Here is a 19,015-nt window from a genome sequence, read left to right on the forward strand (position 1 = left end):
GCAGCCAAGAATGAAAAACAGAGAGAAAAGAAACAGAAAAGAAAGGAAAAGAAAAGAAAAGAAAGGAAAAGAAAGGGGAAGAGAAAGAAATAAAAGAGAATCAAAAGTGCTGTGCAACATATCAAACTATCAAATGCTGCCATAAAATGGAGAAGTAACACTTTTTCTTTCTACCTAATTCATTTTCTATTCTATGCATTAAAATAAATTAAAATTACAGAGTACTTACGCACTAGAAATACAGCTTTTTGTTCCCGAGCTATAACCATAAGATCATTGGTTGGAGATAATGATAAAATACAATCTTGAAGCCAGCAAGTTTTTTGTGGTTTGCAAGTATTTCCTTCTTCTTCCTGTGAGTAAAACTACAATTACTTCCATGAAAAAATATCAAGAACAGTTCAACTCACCATGTCCACCTTGAGAAGCAAGGGAAAAGAAACCTTCCCAATTCTTTTATAGTCTCAATAATATTTGTTATCAAAACATGTCAAAGATGACCAATAAAAAAAATACTCACCACAAGCAGATCTCAGTTTTGAAAATTAATGTAAACATTTTAAATAAAACAGACAGCAAGACATTAAAAGAATGATTTAGTTAGGAAATCTGGTAACTAATCCTACTTGAGACAGATAGCTAGGGCATCTACAGCTAGACAGCAAAGAAAATATTACCTGACACTTATGGCCTATAAAGTATGATAATTATGACATTTCTTTTTATGTGGTCTGAAAGGTGTTTTCTTTTTTTCAACTGAATGTACTTACTATATAGGTAAATTCCTGTCGGTAAAAATTCACAGATCCAGAAAGGTCTTTGCAAAGTCTGACAATTCCTATATTCCAGCCACCCTGCTGTTCACTCTGGAGACAGCAGCGCGACTGTATCTCATGTGTATTTCCAGAGACACCATGCATAGGCAAATATGATTAACTACCCCTTTCCCCTTTCCTGACACGAATGGTAGCATGCTACATACATACTTCTATATTTTATGTTTTTTCTCTTAACATATACCTTAGATTTCACTTTACCTAAAGTTCCTTAATTTCTTGATGGCTGTAGAGCATTCCATTGTAGAAACACCCCAGCCCCCACTGACTGACATTTGTGTTGTTCACACTCTTTTGCTGCTACAAATGATGCTACAATGAATAATTTTATACATTTATCAGTTTATGTGGGAGGATGCCAGTAGGATATGTTCCTAGTCAAAGGGAAGGTGTGTTAGTAAATTTGCTAGCTATGCCCACACTGTGCTCTGCAAAAGTTGTGTTAACTTATAATCTGATCCAGCAAGTTTTGAAAGTGCTTGCTTCCTCAGGGACTCTTCAAAAGTGCTTTAACTCTGATCTTTGTCCAACTAGCACATAAAAAGTAGTATCTTAGTCTACAGCATTGCTCTTATGAGTGAGAATGGGTATTTTTTCATATGCTTAAGAGACTTTTCTATGAACAGTATGTTCCATTCCTTTGCAGACCCTCTGTTGGGTTGCTGATCTTTCTCTAATTGATTTGTATATATTTTTTTAACATAAAGCATTTATTTTTCCTGATTACACTGTATTGCTTTTTGGAGATTTATTTTGTTTTATTCAAAACACAGAAAATAGAAGGGGAAAATCACCCACAATTGGGACACCACTGAATTTTCATACTATCATCTTAATGGCTATAGAAGGTTCTTTTCCTTAGAAACTGCTTAACTATTCTGCTATTTGGGGGCATATTTTGACATTATTTTAAAAATGCTACATCAAAACCTCTACATACCTTTCCCTTCTTTCGTTTTCTTAGTATTTTTACATACAAAGAAAATTGGCCCTTTGAACAAAAGTTTTCCCCAGTTTATGTCATAGCTTAGTTTTCTTCATGTAGAATTTTCAAATTTTATGTATTAAAATTATTGATCTATTTATATTTACTCTCTTATAGCTTCTAGGTTTTATGTCATTTGATCTTCTACCTTACTCAACCCTACCTGACAGCTTTTGGATTGAATTAACCAAGATGGGGGGGAAAAGAGATGCAGGTGGCTGTCATTAAAAAAGAAAAATTATGTTTTTTAAACCTTTTAGGGCTTCCCTGGTAGCTCAGATGGTAAAGAATCCCCCTGCAATGTGGGAGACCTCAGTTCGATCCCTGGTATGGGAAGATCTCCTGGAGAAGGGAATGGCAACCCACTCCAGTGTTCTTGCCTGGAGAATTCTGTGGATAGAGGAGCCTGGTGGGCTATAATCCATGGGGTCTCAAAAAGTCAGACATGACTGCGTGACTAACACAAACAATAAGAATATATTACTAGTACAATGAAACTTAAAGGATTTTAAAAACAGAAAATCATTTTAATCAGAAATATTATGGCAGAATTTCTAGGAAAGATAAATATTTCTAGGAAAGATAAACATATTGTCAAAGAAATGTTTAAAACAGAAATAAAATACGGATTATAAGACAGCATTAGGAAAATCTCCAAGTAAGTCTGAAACCTTTGGAATAGTCACGTAATTAGTTTTCTTTCTCAGTGGAACGAACCATATTACTTTACTCTTTCTTCTACATGGTACACTAAAGAGGTTGCTGCTGCTGCTGCTGCTAAGTCACTTCAGTCATGTCTGACTTTGCGACCCCAAAGAGGCTGCACTCACTCCCAAAAGACAGGGAGAAGAGTCATACTGGCATGATCCCTTACTTTAGTAAAGCTCCAATTTTTAGGACTTTTGTTATCCAGTCTGTTGTTTTTAATGTGTATTTTTCTACATATAAGCCAGGGAGAAGATTATTCCCTAAAAAGTGAAAGTTATAAGGTCAAAGTGAGTTGTAATTCACTTCTATGTTGGCCCACAGTCTCCGCCCGAGTGCACAGTCTCTGTCTGGCCGGCACTCGCCCAGGACTCCTCACAGCACCTTGGCCACTGGGGGCATCAGCACCCTATGGTTTCCTCCACTTCACTGAGATCCAATTACACTAACTCTGAGGTTCAGGGGTTTTCAAGGGAAAACATCCTTCAGGAAGAAGAATCAAAGCAGGGAAAGTCATACAGGGTTATTTTTTAAGTGTTCTGTTTGATAAGAAATTAAGAGTATCTAAACTCTTTGACTGCTCTATAAAATTTCCATTTCATTGCAACAGAAAAGAAATCTAAACAATGTTCCAGAACAGGGATAATACAGCTCTACTTTTGGCAAGCTCTATTAAAAAAAATTTTTTTTTAATAACTGAACATCTATAAACATGGGTTCCTTCCTTTTATCATACTTCCAAAATTTTGTTCAAACAGTAAACTCCAAAAAGTCTGTAAAAATTACTTTTCAACAAAGAGTATTATTCCTCTGTTTTTATCCTGTTTTCAAAATAATGTCACTAGTAAGGATGAGAGCTGTGTTTACATGTGCCCAAAAGACAGAGTTTAAGAAATTCAAAGATGGAAGGCATTTAAAGACTAACTGACCCATACCTCATTCTACAATAATAGTAGAGTCTTGAGATGGTTAAAAATATGTACTCCCTACCACACAATCAGTGTCTGAGGCCAGAAGAGGACCACTCTCATCTTGGTGGGTGACTGCAACAGATCTTTAAGAAGCCTTAGGATTTGACTCCCGGAGAAGGCCATGGCACGCCACTCCAGTACTCTTGCCTGGAAAATCCCACGGATGGAGGAGCCTGGTGGGCTGCAGTCCATGGGGTCGCAAAGAGTCGGACACGACTGAGCGACTTTACTTTCACTTTTCACTTTCATGCATTGGAGAAGGAAATGGCAACCCACTCCAGTGTTCTTGCCTGGAGAATCCCAGGGATGGGGGAGCCTGGTGGGCTGCCGTCTATGGGGTTGCACAGAGTTGGACACAACTGAAGCGACTTAGCAGCAGCAGCAGGATCTGACTCCAGTCTCAGTCAATGAAAAGTGTTTTCTCTAAAAGAATTGCCCTGTTACTTATCGTTATATAGCAGACTGGGCTTCCCTGGTGGCTAAGAGGTAAAGAATTCGCCTGCCAATGCAGGAGAGGCAGGTTTGACTCCTGGGTTGGAAAGGTCCCTCGGAGAAGAATGGCAACCTGCTCCAGAATTCTAGCCTGGGAAACCCAAGAACAGAGGAGACTGGCTGGCTACAGTCCACGGGGCCACAAACAGTCTGGACACAACTTTGCAACGACACAACAATATACCAGGCTACTGTTCCCATGGTTCTGCAAACTGATTTAGAGCTGTGAGGAACCATATGTGAACGTGGGAGTCAGCACATTCTTGAGGCACTGCTCTGAGTTCTTCCTTTAGAAAGACTCTCTCCTCTCTTTTCTGCCTGTCTACCTCACGTGCCAGTTCCTATTGCAATCCCATTCTCTTCTGACTTTACCATCTTCCGACTTTATTGCCATGAAAAGTCTTACTATTCTCTGATGTTTCTTCTGTGACTGCATTTCTCCAACCCTCGACTAGATGCCTTCCATACTTTCTATGACTCCTCTACTCCGCTCACTGCACAACTGCAAATATGAGTGAATAACAGCTTTCTAATTCCTCCTTATTTATATTCACAAAGATACTTGCATAACCTAGTATTTATTCTTACACATGAAACTATATGACAATGAGCAATTGATTCAAGGCTAGTATGCTAAGTAATGTATCCATAAGGAACAATAGTATCTTTAGTAATATTTTTCATTAAGTAATTTTATGATTTAACATTTTAAGATTATGGCTGACGTATCCATGTAGGTACAAGTAAACACAGAAAGTACTACTCTCTCTATTGGGTCTAGAACTCAGTGTCAAATCATAATCAAGCTTTGTCTTCCACCATGTCCAGCAAGTGGTCTATAAGGCATTTCAGCACAAACATGAGTTTTGCCCTGTAAGAATTAACCAAGATGAAAGCACAGAAGTAGATATCACTGAGAAGCAAATTCAGAGAAACTACTCCACAACGACTGGTTGGTTACATCCCTACCCTTGCTGAGCCATCTCATTCATGTACATTTTTAGTAATATGAAATCACATGGATCAGCAATCCAATTTCATCTATTGATAATGAGGGCTGGTAGGGGAGGGGTGAGAAGATGGCAAAAACCCATACCTTCCAACACTCTTCACTCTCCAACTCTCCATCTTTCCTGTGACTGTGGGACTAAAGGCAGATCCTCCTAGTCTATCATGGCAAAGCTGAATGAGTACAAGCGGGAGTTCCATATACCAGAATTAAGTTACAGAACACTCACATGACTATATTATACAGGCGGAGGTCAGAGATACTGTGGATTCAGCTACAGACCTCCACAATAAAGCAAACAGCACAACAAAGTGAGTCACATGAATTTTTTGATTTCCCAGTGCATATAAAAGTTATGTTTATACTATCCTGTGGTCTATTAAGTGCATAACAGCATTATGTCTAAAAAATGTACGCTCTGTAATTTAAAAATATTTATTGATAAAAAATGCTAACCATCATCTTAGCCTTCAGCGAATCATAATCATTTTACCAGCAGACGATTTGAAATATTTCAAGAATTAGAAAAATGTGACAAAGAAACAGGAAGTGAACAAATGTTGTTGGCAAGTGGCATCAACCAATCTGTTTAAAAACAAACAAACAAACCACTATATCTGCAAAGCACAATGAAATAAGGTATGCTATTCCTTCTTGTTATGGTTAAGTCACCTCCAACTCTTTTGCAACTTCACAGACTATAGCCTTCCAGGCTCCTCTGTCATGGGACTTCCCAGGCAAGAATACTGGAATACACTGCCATTTCCTTCCCTAGGACTTACAGTATATTAGGTTACATTATATTAAGATATCATATCATCATTAGGATTTGACATGTTATAAAATTCTAGATTTAAAGCTTTAGTCTTGCTGCTTGGGAATGATGCTAGCTTGTCATGAAATGCAATGGTGTGTGCTCTTAATACAAGCTCGATAGCTCTTTTGATCCACAGCCACACTGGGGCGGGGTAGGAGCAACCACAAGTTCCTGGTCACATTTCATTCAGAAAGGAACAATATTCAATGTATCAGATATGATAAAATAAAAAGCCTTTTAAGGACACAACTAAAAACAAGTTATTATCTTTAAAATTATAAACAGAGCTAAAATGTGTTATTTCTCCACGGGCTTAGCTATTTTGCCCCATGCAGTGTGAATTTTTAACAGAAAATGATAAAGCAAATGGAAGAATTGAAAACAATTGGGAGTGGAGGTGGGCAAAGAACTCCTATAAATCAAATGCCTTTCAGTAAGTCCTCAAAAAGAAAAAGAAATCCCTTGGTACATCTGAATCAACAATTAATATGCTATACACAAAGGCAAGCAGAGAACAACAGTGTGGGGAAGTAGATGTCCTACACTGTTCACTGTCCTAGAATGCCTGCTACTTACACCCGAGCAACGTGGCAGGAATGAGGCCATTCATGTGAAATCTCCTCTCACGATAAAGGATCCTTTGGCGCCACCCTAAGCAGAGGACACTGATTTCATTGAGAAGTGTTTGCCCCAGATGTGTGTTTGGGTTTGGCCACCTAACTCAACAGGAATGACATAGGGCTGACATCAGTGACCTGGATGATGTACACAGGAACATCTGCCAAACACTCACTAAGTGCCAGACGCTGTGTTAAATGCTTTACATATAAATCGTACTTAATTTTCACTGTTGCTCTCCAAGAAGGCTCCATTACTCCTCTCCTTCCCTACATCACACAGAGGGAGCGGGGACTTGGACGCAGGCATTTGAATTCAGGCCCTGGGGTGCAACCGCCTGGACAACCCCCTGTGCTGTTTCCAAGCTGCACTGCCCTGAGAAGCTGAGCCCTAGAAGCAAAACTGTCACAGCCCCTTCAACTCCGCTCTGCTCTGCATTCAGAATGAAGGGGGTGACAAGGAGCTCTAGTCTGCTTCTAGACTGAAAGACGAGCGTCCCTCGATGATTAAAAACAGTAAAGGGAGGAAAGTGGGCTGTCAAGGTCTCATAAGAATGTGCCTACACACATTTGCTGGCTGGTAAGATGCAAGCTCATCACTGTTTTGTACCATAAGGCTATCTGCTACCAATTAAGATTTTTCTGAAAACCTCCCCACACGAATATGGGGCCCATGGCCATGAAAAATGCTCCCTTGAAGGTAATGATTCTACAATAATGCGATCATGTAATAAAGTACTTAATTTCCCTAGTGAGGCATGATATTTAAAAAAACAAAAACAGCACCATCAAGGACTACCTTGGCTTGCCACAAAAATCAGCATGCACTCAGATACTGCTGCTGCTGCTAAGTCACTTCAGTCATGTCCGACTCTGTGTGACCCCATAGACGGCAGCCCACCAGCCTCCCCCGTCCCTGGGAGTCTCCAGGCAAGAACACTAGAGTGGGTTGCCATTTCCTCCTCCAATGCATGAAAGTGAAAAGTGAAAGTGAAGTCACTAAGTTGTGTCCAACTCTCAGCGACCCTGTGGACTGCAGCCTACCAGGCTCCTCCGTCCATGGGATTTTCCAGACAAGAGTACTGGAGTGAGGTGCCATTGCCTACTCTGACTCAGATACTAAACTTGACATTAAATTCATCCATTAGCTATAAAACACAGCTCCTGCTTAGGGGTAAGAAAAGAGAATGTATAATTTTCTTTAAGCATATCCTAAACTTCAAAGTTTTTTCTCTGCCTTGAGATTAGTAAAATATTTTCTTAATCTGCACAAATTTGGAAGCCATCAACATGGATTATGAAAGGGAATCCATTCTAAACACGAGGACTGTAACAAATACGTATTTTAAAATTTTATTTCTTTTGATGTTAACCCCACAAATTCATCAAACGATTAATCTTTCACAAGGCAGCAGATGGAAAATGCAGTAATTTAACTGACCTTTCATTATAGTTGGTAAGTATCACTCTGTGAAGAGTCGCAAATGTTTTGTAGTGTATCAACCACTGTGATGACTAGAGAGCCCCTGCAGCAGCCCAGAGCAATTTTTCAGAGCTTTCAGCTTTAGTTAGTAAGTCCATCACTTGCAGTTTTCACTGTCACTGTCACTGTGCTGTCACAGACACATACATGTAACAGTGGTGCCAACAGAATCCATCACAAATAAGGCACTGTCAGCATACTCAGCGTAAATTCTCAGTATTTCACTTCCTAATTCATGGGAATAAACTAGCCATCTACACTTTCTGATTGATGTTAAAGCTAAAACTCCAATATTTTGGCCACCTGATATGAAGAGCTGACTCATTTGAAAAGACCCTGATGTTGGGAAAGATTGAGGGCAAGAGGAGAAGGGGACAACAGAGGATGAGATGGTTGGATGGCATCACCGACTCAACGGACGTGAGTCTGGGTAAACTCCGGGAGTTGGTGATGGACAGGGAGGCCTGGCATGCTGCAGTTCATGGGGTCGCAAAGAGTCAGACACGAATGAGCGACTGAACTGAACTGAACTACACTTTCTAAACCAAGAGATGTAAGTGCTTGGCAATTTTGAAACACAAAGAAGTAAATAACAATGCTATATAAGTTGTCTTTTTTTTTTCCCTAGTTTCCTATGAGCATATGTACTTCCCAATGCTTCTCAAACTATTTTTTAGGTTGCAGGACTTTCTTATTCCCAAACAAAATTTTATACAGTATTTTAATATATGAAATAGATAAAAGCAGAAATGAGGAAGCATCTCTGTAGAACCTTAGAGCTTTCGTAGAACCTTAGAGCTTTCTCTAACACATCATGAAAAGTATTGGTCTTGGCCTTTTTCCAGATCACAGACTAAAATTCCCAAATCAAACATCTTAAGTTAAGGTCTTGTCAAAATTAAAATGAGGCAAGGCAAGAGCTATAAAGTTGGTTACAAATTTCATTACAGATAACCCAAAGGAAAAAAATTTACAAACACCTTGAAGTCACAAAAACCTCTGACTTCAATCTTTCAGTTTTTAAAATTACTTTTCTTTCTACCCTTAGAGTAACTTAACGATAATTCAGTAACCCTTCCAGTTTTATTTCAACTGTCAATTCCAACAGGATTAATTATGCTATTATTTTAAATTGTATACATATGATCCCATTTTTAGAGAATTATCTGTGTGCCCATTCATCCAACCACTCAGCCAAATGTGCCCACAATTACTTCTTAAAGTTAGTAATGATGACTATTCTTAGATGCTAGAAAGTTGAGTATTGTATTCTTTATATTTTTTCCCACCTCAATTTTCTGTAAACTTCAGTTTTACAAAAGGAATTCATTACTCACAAAAAATTCACTTCACAAATAATTACAACAAAACACCAAACATAAAAATCAAACTTCTTTATTTTTGAGACAACACTTAATACTAAAATCTATTTGTTTCCTGGGATATAAGCAAATACTAACCAATTATTACTCAAAATCTTTACTATCTAGTTGGACAAATAAGACTCAATAAAAAAGAAATAATCAGCATCCAACGTAAGTAAGAACAGATCTGACAGCTAAACTATGCTATGGACCTTAAACTGCTATTAGTGTTCACACACACACACGCACACACACACAACAGTACACATTCTCCCAACAATACCTGAGCGAAAAGATGACCAACGCAAAGATGACCAATGTCACTCATAAATTTAAAAATACAAATTAAAACACTGAAATGGCATTTCACATCATTCTGATTTTGCAAAGTATATAGTTTGATAATCTACTAGGGGCCAATGATTTCAAAAAGTACCACTGTAAGAAAACACATCCATCTCTCATAGTCTTGAGTTTCCCAGGATTGATAAAAATAGGCATACAGAGAAATATTTCATTTTTTACAAAATAAATAGCAGACAATGATGGAAAGCAATTAGCTCAGAGATGTTTTCATTTCTGTGACACAGAGAGTGAAGGAAGACAGTCTCACTATGTTTGAAATATACAATGCGGCAGGCTTTTGGAAGCACCATTCGGCAATTTCTATTAAAATTTGAAACATACATGTATACCTTTTCGGGCTTCCCTGGTGGCTCAGTGGTAAAGAATCTGCCTGCCAATCTAGTAGACATGGGTTCCACCTCTGGGTCAGAAAGGTCAACTAGAGAAGGAAATGGCAACCCACTCCCGTATTCTTACCTGGGAAATCCCATGGATGGAAACTGGCGAGCTACAGACCATGGGATCGCAAAAGGGTCAGACATGACTTAGTAATAACTAAAACAACAACAACATGTATACCTTTTAGGAATTTATTCTAAAGGAAAAATAAGAATGGCTAACATTTACTGTGGCACATACTATGTATGTTCTAGGTACTATTTTAAGCACATCTTATTTCATCTTCCCTCAGAGGGTAAAGCGTCTGCCTGCGATGTAGGAGACCCAGGATCGATCCCTGGGTCGAGAAGATCCCCTGGAGAAGGAAATGACAACCCACTCCAGTATTCTTGCCTGGAGAATCCCATGAACAGAGATGGGCTACAGTCCATGGGGTCGCAAAGAGTCAGACACAACTGAGTGACCTCGCTTTCGCTTTCACTTTCAATAATCCTATAATTTTAATCCTATGACTAATAATCCTATTAGTCCCACTTTAGGAATGAGGTAACTGGACTGAGAGAAGTTATAGAACTTGTCCAAGGCTCTACAGTCACTGAGTGGCAAAGATAGGATAGAAATTCTGGCAGTCTGACTTGCACTCATCATACTGCACACACGTGTAACCAAAGACACACAGTAGATGTAAAAATGATTACAGCATTGCCTGTGACAGAAGAGAGAACAAAAACAGAATGTCCCTCAATAGGGGTGTGCTTGAATCAATCACAGACATCTAGACAATGAAACAGCACTACTTTAATAGAACTAGATGATTTATATATGGAGACACAGAAAAACCTCCGTATTACACTAAATGGAGAAGGCAAGACTTAGAACAGTATGTAAAAATGAAGTCTCTATGGACTTGACATAAGGAGAATTAAACATATCAATTTTACTCTCACTTTCTCAGCACTCTCAACCCCACTAAAACCAGCAGGAAAAGAGTTTGCTTCAAGTATGGGCACAAAGAACAAGAGGAGAAAAACCACTAAAATTTGAGAACTAGAAAGCAGATGGACAGGAGGTAACTGATTTTACAGTCCTTAGAAAACTGACTCCCACTAAAGTGATGCCGGGGAAAGCTGAGAAGCAACTCCAGTTGCACTGCAAAATTGCCAGCAGGCTTAGGAATTGGTGCCAGCTCCCTGTGGAAGTGAGAGCAAAGAGCGGCTAAAGTCAGAAGGCTTGGTTGAAAAAGTGCTTAGGCAGAGGCAGGTCCCTAGATCCCCTCCCTGACTCCTCATTCAGTCGCTGTCCCTCTCTCCCTGCCAGAAGACCAGAGGGCCATCACTATGCAAAACCAACTCCCTGAACCTACCCTGCAGGAATGCCTGCGGAGTCCAGGCTTGAACTAAAATGGACAACTGTCGAGAGCAAGGAAAAGTGGTGACTAAAATATGGAGACTAAATATGGAGACTAAAAATAGGTTGCTCTTAAATATTTAGGCATTAATATTGCCACTAAGACTGAGCCTGGACTGTTGGTTGGTCTGTGGTCAAAGACCCAGGAACAGGTTACATTGTTTGCTGGTGAACAGTTCTTTAGCTGCACTTTTCATCCTAGCAAACCACTCCACAGGAATCTATTAAAACCAAACTCATGGCCATAAAGATAAAAGGTTTTTTTTTCCCCCCCTCCTTTTTAAAAAAAATTAAATAACTTTATTTCTTAAATTGAGGTATGGTTGATTTACAAGACCAAAAGCTTAGAGGCCCACAAACGAGGCCAAGAAATTTTAGAGAACAAAAGGAGGTAAAGGTGGGAAGAAAGGCTCAGAGACTTACACAAGAAACCATGGGCTTTCCACGATTTCGATTTCTGAATTCTAGCATGACTAACATTTTCGGTGGCCAATCCTGTTTCGGAGGATGCCCTGTGCACTGTAAGATACCTCGCAGCATCCCTCCAGTTAGCACCTCCCCCCAAGCTATGACAAGCAAAAGTGTCTCGAGACATTGCCAAATGTCCCCTCAGTGGCAAAATCACCCCCGGTTGAGAAGCACTAGGCTAAACCCAGCTTCGTGTTAATGTGGAGAGGAAGGTCATTGAGAAACAAAAGTGTTTCTAAAAGTCCAAAGTCCTGATGAGGCCCACCTTAGGAAAGAGACCCTCTGCGACCACACCCCTCACAGGAGAGCCTGGGGCATGCTCGCAGCATCCTGTGGGTGCTCTCCTGCCTCTGGCTGAGCCTGTGCTTACGTATCTTCTGTGGCAGATGGCACCAGAGTCCACTGGCACTAAAATAAGGCAAGACATTTTCCAGCATTACTCCAGATTATTGCCTGAGATGGTAAAGAATCTGCCTCCAACGTGGGAGGTCTGGGTTGGGAAGATTTCCTAGAGAAGGGAATGGCAGCCCACTCCAGTATTCTTGTCTGGAGAATCCCATGGACAGAAGAGTCTGGCAGGCTAGAATCCATGGAGTCACAAAGAGTCGGGCAGGACTGAGCAAATAACACTTTCACTAATGCTCTGAGAATCTCTAATCAGGTTATGCTGTCTCCTATCTCTCAGCCTGTAAATGAACATTTTTCTGGGGCCTCTATCTGGCAAGCATGCTTATATTCCCATTAAAGTGTGAAATCAGTAGTGTCTCTGTAAACGGCATGCTATCACCTTCTGTAAAACAGATGGAACAGAGTCCTAGAGTGTCTTTTTGAATGAAAATTTCCCATGCTGCCTACCTTAACTGAGGACCTTAACCTAAGACCTTTCGTGTTCCTGTTCCAGAAACTGCTGTCAAGCTACTCCTTGATTCTGTACTTTCAACCCTTTGGTTTTAATGAAAGAAAGCTCATTCAATCTGCCTTACTAGTTAAAATTTAATTAACCTGGCAAGTTTCTTCCCACTGCCTCAACTCTCATTATAGCATGAGGCTAAGCAAAATATAGCACCTTACTCCCAAAGCAAAAAATTATACCCCAACTAAAAGCCCTTGCATGCATGCTATGTAACTTCAGTCATATCTGACTCTGTGTGACCCCATGGACTGTAGCTCGCCAGGCTTCTCTGTCCATAGGATTTTCCAGGCAAGAATACTGAAGTGGGTTACCATTTCCTTCTCCAGGGGATCTTCTTGACCCAGGGATTGAACTTGTGTCTCTTGTGTCTCCTGCACTGGCAGGCGGGTTCTTTACCACTAGCACCACCTGGGAAGCTCAATTCCCATTACAGCCTGAGGCTCAGCAAAGTATCACCTCCTTCTCAAAGTGAAAAACTATACCCCAACTAAAAGCCCTTGTGCTGTGCTGTGCACAGTTGCTCAGTCGTGTCCAACTCTGCAACCCCATGGACTGTAACCCACCAGGCTCTTCTGTCCATGGGGATTCTCCAGGCAAGAATACTGGAGTGGGTTGCCATCCTCCAGGGATCCCCAACCGAGGGATGGAACCCAAGTCTCCCACATTGCAGGTGGATTCTTTACCATCTGAGCCACCAGGGAAGCCCATTACAACACTGTAACAAATACAATTTACTATCTGTCATACATCATTAAGTGATAGGTGTTATCGTTCAATATCTTCTTTCCCCACTTCCCTTAGTCAGGTACAATCTGTCATGATGCCAGCTTAGAATTCAATTCGGGGAAAGATCTTTGTTTTGCCTTTTCTTCCATCCTGAAAACCTATTCTGCTTGTCTTTCAATCCTTTAGTGTATTTACTCACAGGCGAGGAGGAATTTCTTAACCTTATCCATTGCACTTCTAGACATGAAAGTTACACCTGTTATTTGGGGCACTGTTAGGACTGAGTTGTATCCCACCCCCAAATTCACAAGCTCTAACTCCCAATGTGACTGTATCTGAAGATGGGCCTTTAATGAGGCAATCAGGGTGAAATAAAGTCTTAAGGGAACAGCCCCAACCTGTTAGATTGGTATCCTTATAAGAGGAAGAAACACCAGAACCCACTCTCTGTCTTCACACACAGAGGAAAGGCCAGGTAAGGACACAAGCCAGGAAGAAAAGTCTCATCAGAAACCAACCCAGATGGCACCCTGCCCTTGGGATTCCAGCCTCCGGGACTGTGAGAAAATGAATTTCTGTTGTTTAAGCCACCCAGTCTGTGGTATTCTGTTATGGCAGCCCAAGAGACTAACACAGGCATGAAATATCTACAGGAGAAGGACATTTGTCCTTTTCTATAATGGAAGTCATGCTTAAAGTTCCAAAGCCTGCCATACAGATGAATGCCTTCTTGGACACAGCTGGCTATTGATGATAACAGATACTAGATTATGCTTTCTTCACTGAGTCCTTATTCTACTTGACACTCCAGAAGCAAAATTAAAGAGGCTTTCTCCTTCCTTAGCAAAGCCTTATCCAGACCCCTGGTACTAAATCTCTCTGATTACAAAAGCTTTTTACTCCCCTCTGCCATAAAAATAAGAAACCACTATCAAAGAGTTGACAGTCTCCTGGAGATAAAAAGCACTCTGACTTTTTATAGCTCTTCTGCTGGACTCAGTAGCAGTGAGCTGGCCTTCAGGTCGGCAGTCAGTGGCAGAGGCTGCCACACTTTACTCTTAGGTACCCTTCTCTGTGGTTCACTGACACACCACTGCAGCCTCCTAAAGACCAGAACACTAGTTGTCTCTTAATGTCAGACTAAACAAGAATGAAAGCCTACTTTCCTCTGTTAGTCACAGTAACGGCCAATGGCAATTGGTGGAGAAGCCTCTCATTGTTTTGATAGTGATAGCATCCTGACTTAAAGCTGCTCCACTTCTTTAAATCCTGTTCTCTCTCATCTTTAAGGATTGGAAGTGGTCTCTCTCATCTTTAAGGGCTTCCCTGATAGCTCAGTTGATAAACAATCTGCCTGCAATAAACCGCGGGTTGATTCCTGGGTTGGGAACATCCCGTGGAGAAAGGATAGGCTACCCACTCCAGTATTCCTGGGCTTCCTTGTGGCTCAGCTGGTAAAGAATCTGCCTGCAATGTGGGACACCTGGCTTCAATCCCTGGGTTGGGAAGATCCCTTGGAGAAGGGAAAGGCTACATACTCCAGTATTCTGGCCTGGAGAATTCCATGGACTGTATAGTCCATGGGGTCACAAAGAATCAGACCATGACTGATTTCACTTCACTCATCTTTAATGTGGACAAGAACTTTCAGGGGACTCATGGAAGGCAGGTTTTGGGTTTGCTGTCTGTACATGACAAGAGAGGGTAGGAAGCTCCCTCTCCATTCCCACTAGGTGGTTACACCTACTACCCTGACTACAGCGTGCCACTTTTGCATTTCATGCATTTGACAAAATGCACTCTTGATTCTTGCTAGGCCCCTGGAGCTGGCTGTGCCTTAGGAGTTGTTAATCACTGTAGATGGTAGCAGAAGTAACAGAAGTCTCTTGCTTCAGCTGAGTAAAATGACTAATAGTCCTGGTTATAACATTTTTCTCAGCAGAACTTCATAATGATGCTACACAGAGAAAGTTCTGGATGATGCTGCTGTGTCAGGCAGAGGTCACATCCTTTTCCCTGGCCACAGTGCCATGTTGTCTTGTTTTGAAGACTGGATCCAAATTCAGAGAAGCTCTCTTCAACACTGCAGGATGACTTGAATATCTGAATAACTGCCTCAGTGTTCTAGCCCACTTTTTTTGTCATCCAAATACCTTCTCCCTCACCATATATGAGAGACTATGACAGGGCAAAGGGTTCAAACAGGAATGACTGGTACCCCCAAACTGTTGTCAACAAGGCCTAACAATACTGCCTTACTTGCTGCATTTCAAGTCCACAGTGTGAGCAAATCCATCAAGACAAAGAAGAAAAGCCACCCTCGTTCCCAAGGGTCACTTGTGAATACTCAACTATTATCTGACTCAAGCCATGCTCCACATGTGAGTAATTTCATGTGTTTTCAGAAGGAGTAGAAGCATATTTTGGCTTTAACTCAAAGATATGTCATCCCTAGATTTAGCATCGCCTTCCCAATAAAGAGAAGACAACATATTTACATGTCAGATTGAAAGGAGGTTAGTAACACTTACACAGTCTAACTAGGCTGCCACTGTCCATGTCACCAGGATCAGCTGGGACGGTGCAACATCAAAATGAAGTACTGAACAATAAACAACCCATGACCTTTATGAGTATGGGAGGCAACCTATCACACAGAGCAGCCAAGGTGAGCTTCAAAAACCAGAAATCAGTGTGGTTTCTGATCACACGTAGAATAAACTTCAAATTCACAAAGCCTTACACCAGGCCTGCCTGCTTCTCTGACCCCAGCCTGTAGTGATCTCATGGACTGTAGCCCAACAGGCTCCTCTGTCCATGGAATTCTCCAGGCAAGAATACTGGAGTGGGTTGCCATTTCCTTCTCCAGGGGATCTTCTCGGCCCAGGGATCGAACCCGGGTCTCCCACATTGCAGGTGGATTCTTTACTGTCTGAGCCACCAGGGAAGTCCCGTTTTCTCCTATGTTGGCTTATACGCCATGAGAAACTGTGAGCTTAAGGAAGGCAAAACCAAAAAGCAGGTGTATGACACACAGTGAACCCACCCCCGTAATACTATCAGGGAAGATGTAGTAGATCTTTGTAAGGAGAACTAGCCTTGCACACAAATCCCCAACTGCGTCATTCACAAGTAAAAATCCATTCAAATGGACCAGTAGACTCTTTACGATGAGGGCCTCTGGGCCTCTAAATAGGTACCAAAACTCAGCACCAGCTTATTTTTCTGAAGTTTTCCTCTTTTTTATTTTTGGCCACGCCATGTGGCATATGGGATCTTAGTTCCCACATCAGGGATAGAACCCATACCCTCTGCAGCAGAAGCAAGAAGTCCTAACCACTAGACCACCAGGGAAGTCCCTGACCTCATATAAATCTACACACCGCACCCCTCCCTCCCCAAATATCCTACACTGGATGCTGATGAACAGACTCAGTAAAATCCTCATAGGAGCTCTCAGGGGGAAATGAAAAGGAGAAAGAACTGAAGACACTCTAGAGTCTAAGTTATGAGTAAGCAGAAATTAGTCAGTCTTATTATTAGCAAATGCAGAGACAGTATGAGTCTCCCTGTTGACACAGGACTAGACCAGAGAGGGACAAGGTGGTGTTTGCAGAAGTGATGGGATAACTAAGTTCCTTGAGCTGCACTGCATCCCATGCAGCACATCCCAATCCTCCTTGAGGTCCTCTGAAATGGTCCCCTGTTCTGTATCTCCCCTTGGAGCTTTGCTACAACTCTATATGACATTAACATGCTCTGCTGCTTATAACACAATGCTCTCTCATTTCTCCTCCACATCTATTCTGTCTTTCCCAACACAGGAAATGATACACCATGCATTCAGTAGCTCAAGCCAAATATCTGGAAGGATTTTCAAAGACCTTTTATTATGGATACTTTCAAAGATTGACAAAAATAAAGAGAATGGTACCTATTACTAAGCTTTAGGGAGCAGCAACATCTTGTTATACTTTATCTACTATATACCATGCCCTAGATCAAAGAAATTAATTCTAGGTTCTTCCTTCCCCCCTTATACCTCACAGCCAATTCATAGGAATGTCTTAGCACTACCTCTCAAACTCATCCTGAATCTACCAATTTCTCATTTTCTCTATCTTAATGCAAGTCACCATCATTTCTCAACTAAACTCCTCTAATAGCCTCCTAATTGGTCTCCCTTGCTTCCACTTTTGCTCCCTACTTTGATCTATTCTAAACAGCAGCAAGATGAACAATAAGGAATCAGATCAGTGTGGTTTCCTATTGCATTTAGAATAAACTTCAAATTCATGAAGTCTTTAATCAGGCCAGTTTGCTTCTCTAACCCCCTCTTGTAGCCACCTCAGTCCTGCCAAGCCCCACTGGCCTTCTCTACCGTCCTTCTAATACCAAGCCCATCCTGCCACAGGGCCTTTGCATGAGCTGTTGCCCTGGCCTGTGATGCTCTTCGCCAAACCTATACCTCGCTGATTCCCTGTCATCTTTCAAACCTCAGCTTAAAATAACATCCTCCTAAACACCTTCCCAGGCCACCCAATCGACAGTTGTTACATCACCATTTGCATTCTCTACTACCACCATTTGATATTTTTCATGTGTCTTAAAAAATTTTTTTTCCCCTCTCTCCCCAGCTGGGCACAGGGATGATAAGACCTATCCAATATATAGGTTCATTTCTCTTTCTTAAAACAAAACAAAACAAAACCAAACCCTGATTTTGTTCAGGTATCAACTCCTCCCCTGTGCAGCCATGGGCCTCAGGAAAAGCTGACCCTCTATCCTCCAACTTCAGGAAGTGATATGACTGACTGATGAAAATTTCATATACCTTGCTAGTGGATAGTTCAGAAATGAGCCAAGGAGATAAAAGGCAAGGAAGAAAGCTATGAAAATCCCCAGCCTTTTTCTCTCTCTGGTCAGAAATGAAAAAACAAGTTGCCCCACCACGCATGTGAGAGGAACAAGCTTTAGGATGAAGTCAACATGGTGTATGTAGAATAGAACGTGAGTCTTTGATGACATAGCTGAATGGCCTCGTCAACCCATCTGGGAATACAAAGTATGTCTGACTTCCTTTTATGTGAGCTAATGAGTGTCCCTCTTATTTAAGCCAGTGCAGGTTAGATTTTCTATTATCTATAGGTGAAAATACACTGCACACAGTGGGACTCTGTTTACTTGCTCAATGCTACACTCCCAACACCTAGAATATGGTGGGCACGTAACAAATCTATGTTGAATGAATAAATTCAAGAGTCTGAAAGGATAACCAATGAAGGAGAAAGACTCCTAAAACAATTATTCTCCATTGAACCCACTGACTGAGCTATAAAAAGTCATTAAATCCTTAGGAACAGGCATCTACTTAAGTACTATTGAGTAAGCAAAAAATGTTCTTGATAACAATGGTGACCTAACACTGAAATATGTCACCATCATTACAAAAGGAAACTGTCACTATCAAAAAGCATG

General features: G+C 41.0%; 1 protein-coding gene across 1 annotated transcript in view; it reads right to left on the reverse strand.

Annotated features, from left to right (window-relative positions):
- Positions 1-19,015, reverse strand: part of RAB3GAP2 (RAB3 GTPase activating non-catalytic protein subunit 2) — a 102,003-nt gene that overhangs the window by 60,657 nt on the left and 22,331 nt on the right. Inside the window, exon 3 of the mRNA XM_052653706.1 lies at positions 230-353. Within this exon, the coding sequence (XP_052509666.1) occupies positions 230-353 (124 nt within the window). The remainder of the gene's footprint in view (positions 1-229; positions 354-19,015) is intronic.

This window comes from Budorcas taxicolor, chromosome 16 (assembly GCF_023091745.1).
Source record: "Budorcas taxicolor isolate Tak-1 chromosome 16, Takin1.1, whole genome shotgun sequence".
Taxonomy (NCBI): Eukaryota; Metazoa; Chordata; class Mammalia; order Artiodactyla; family Bovidae; genus Budorcas; species Budorcas taxicolor.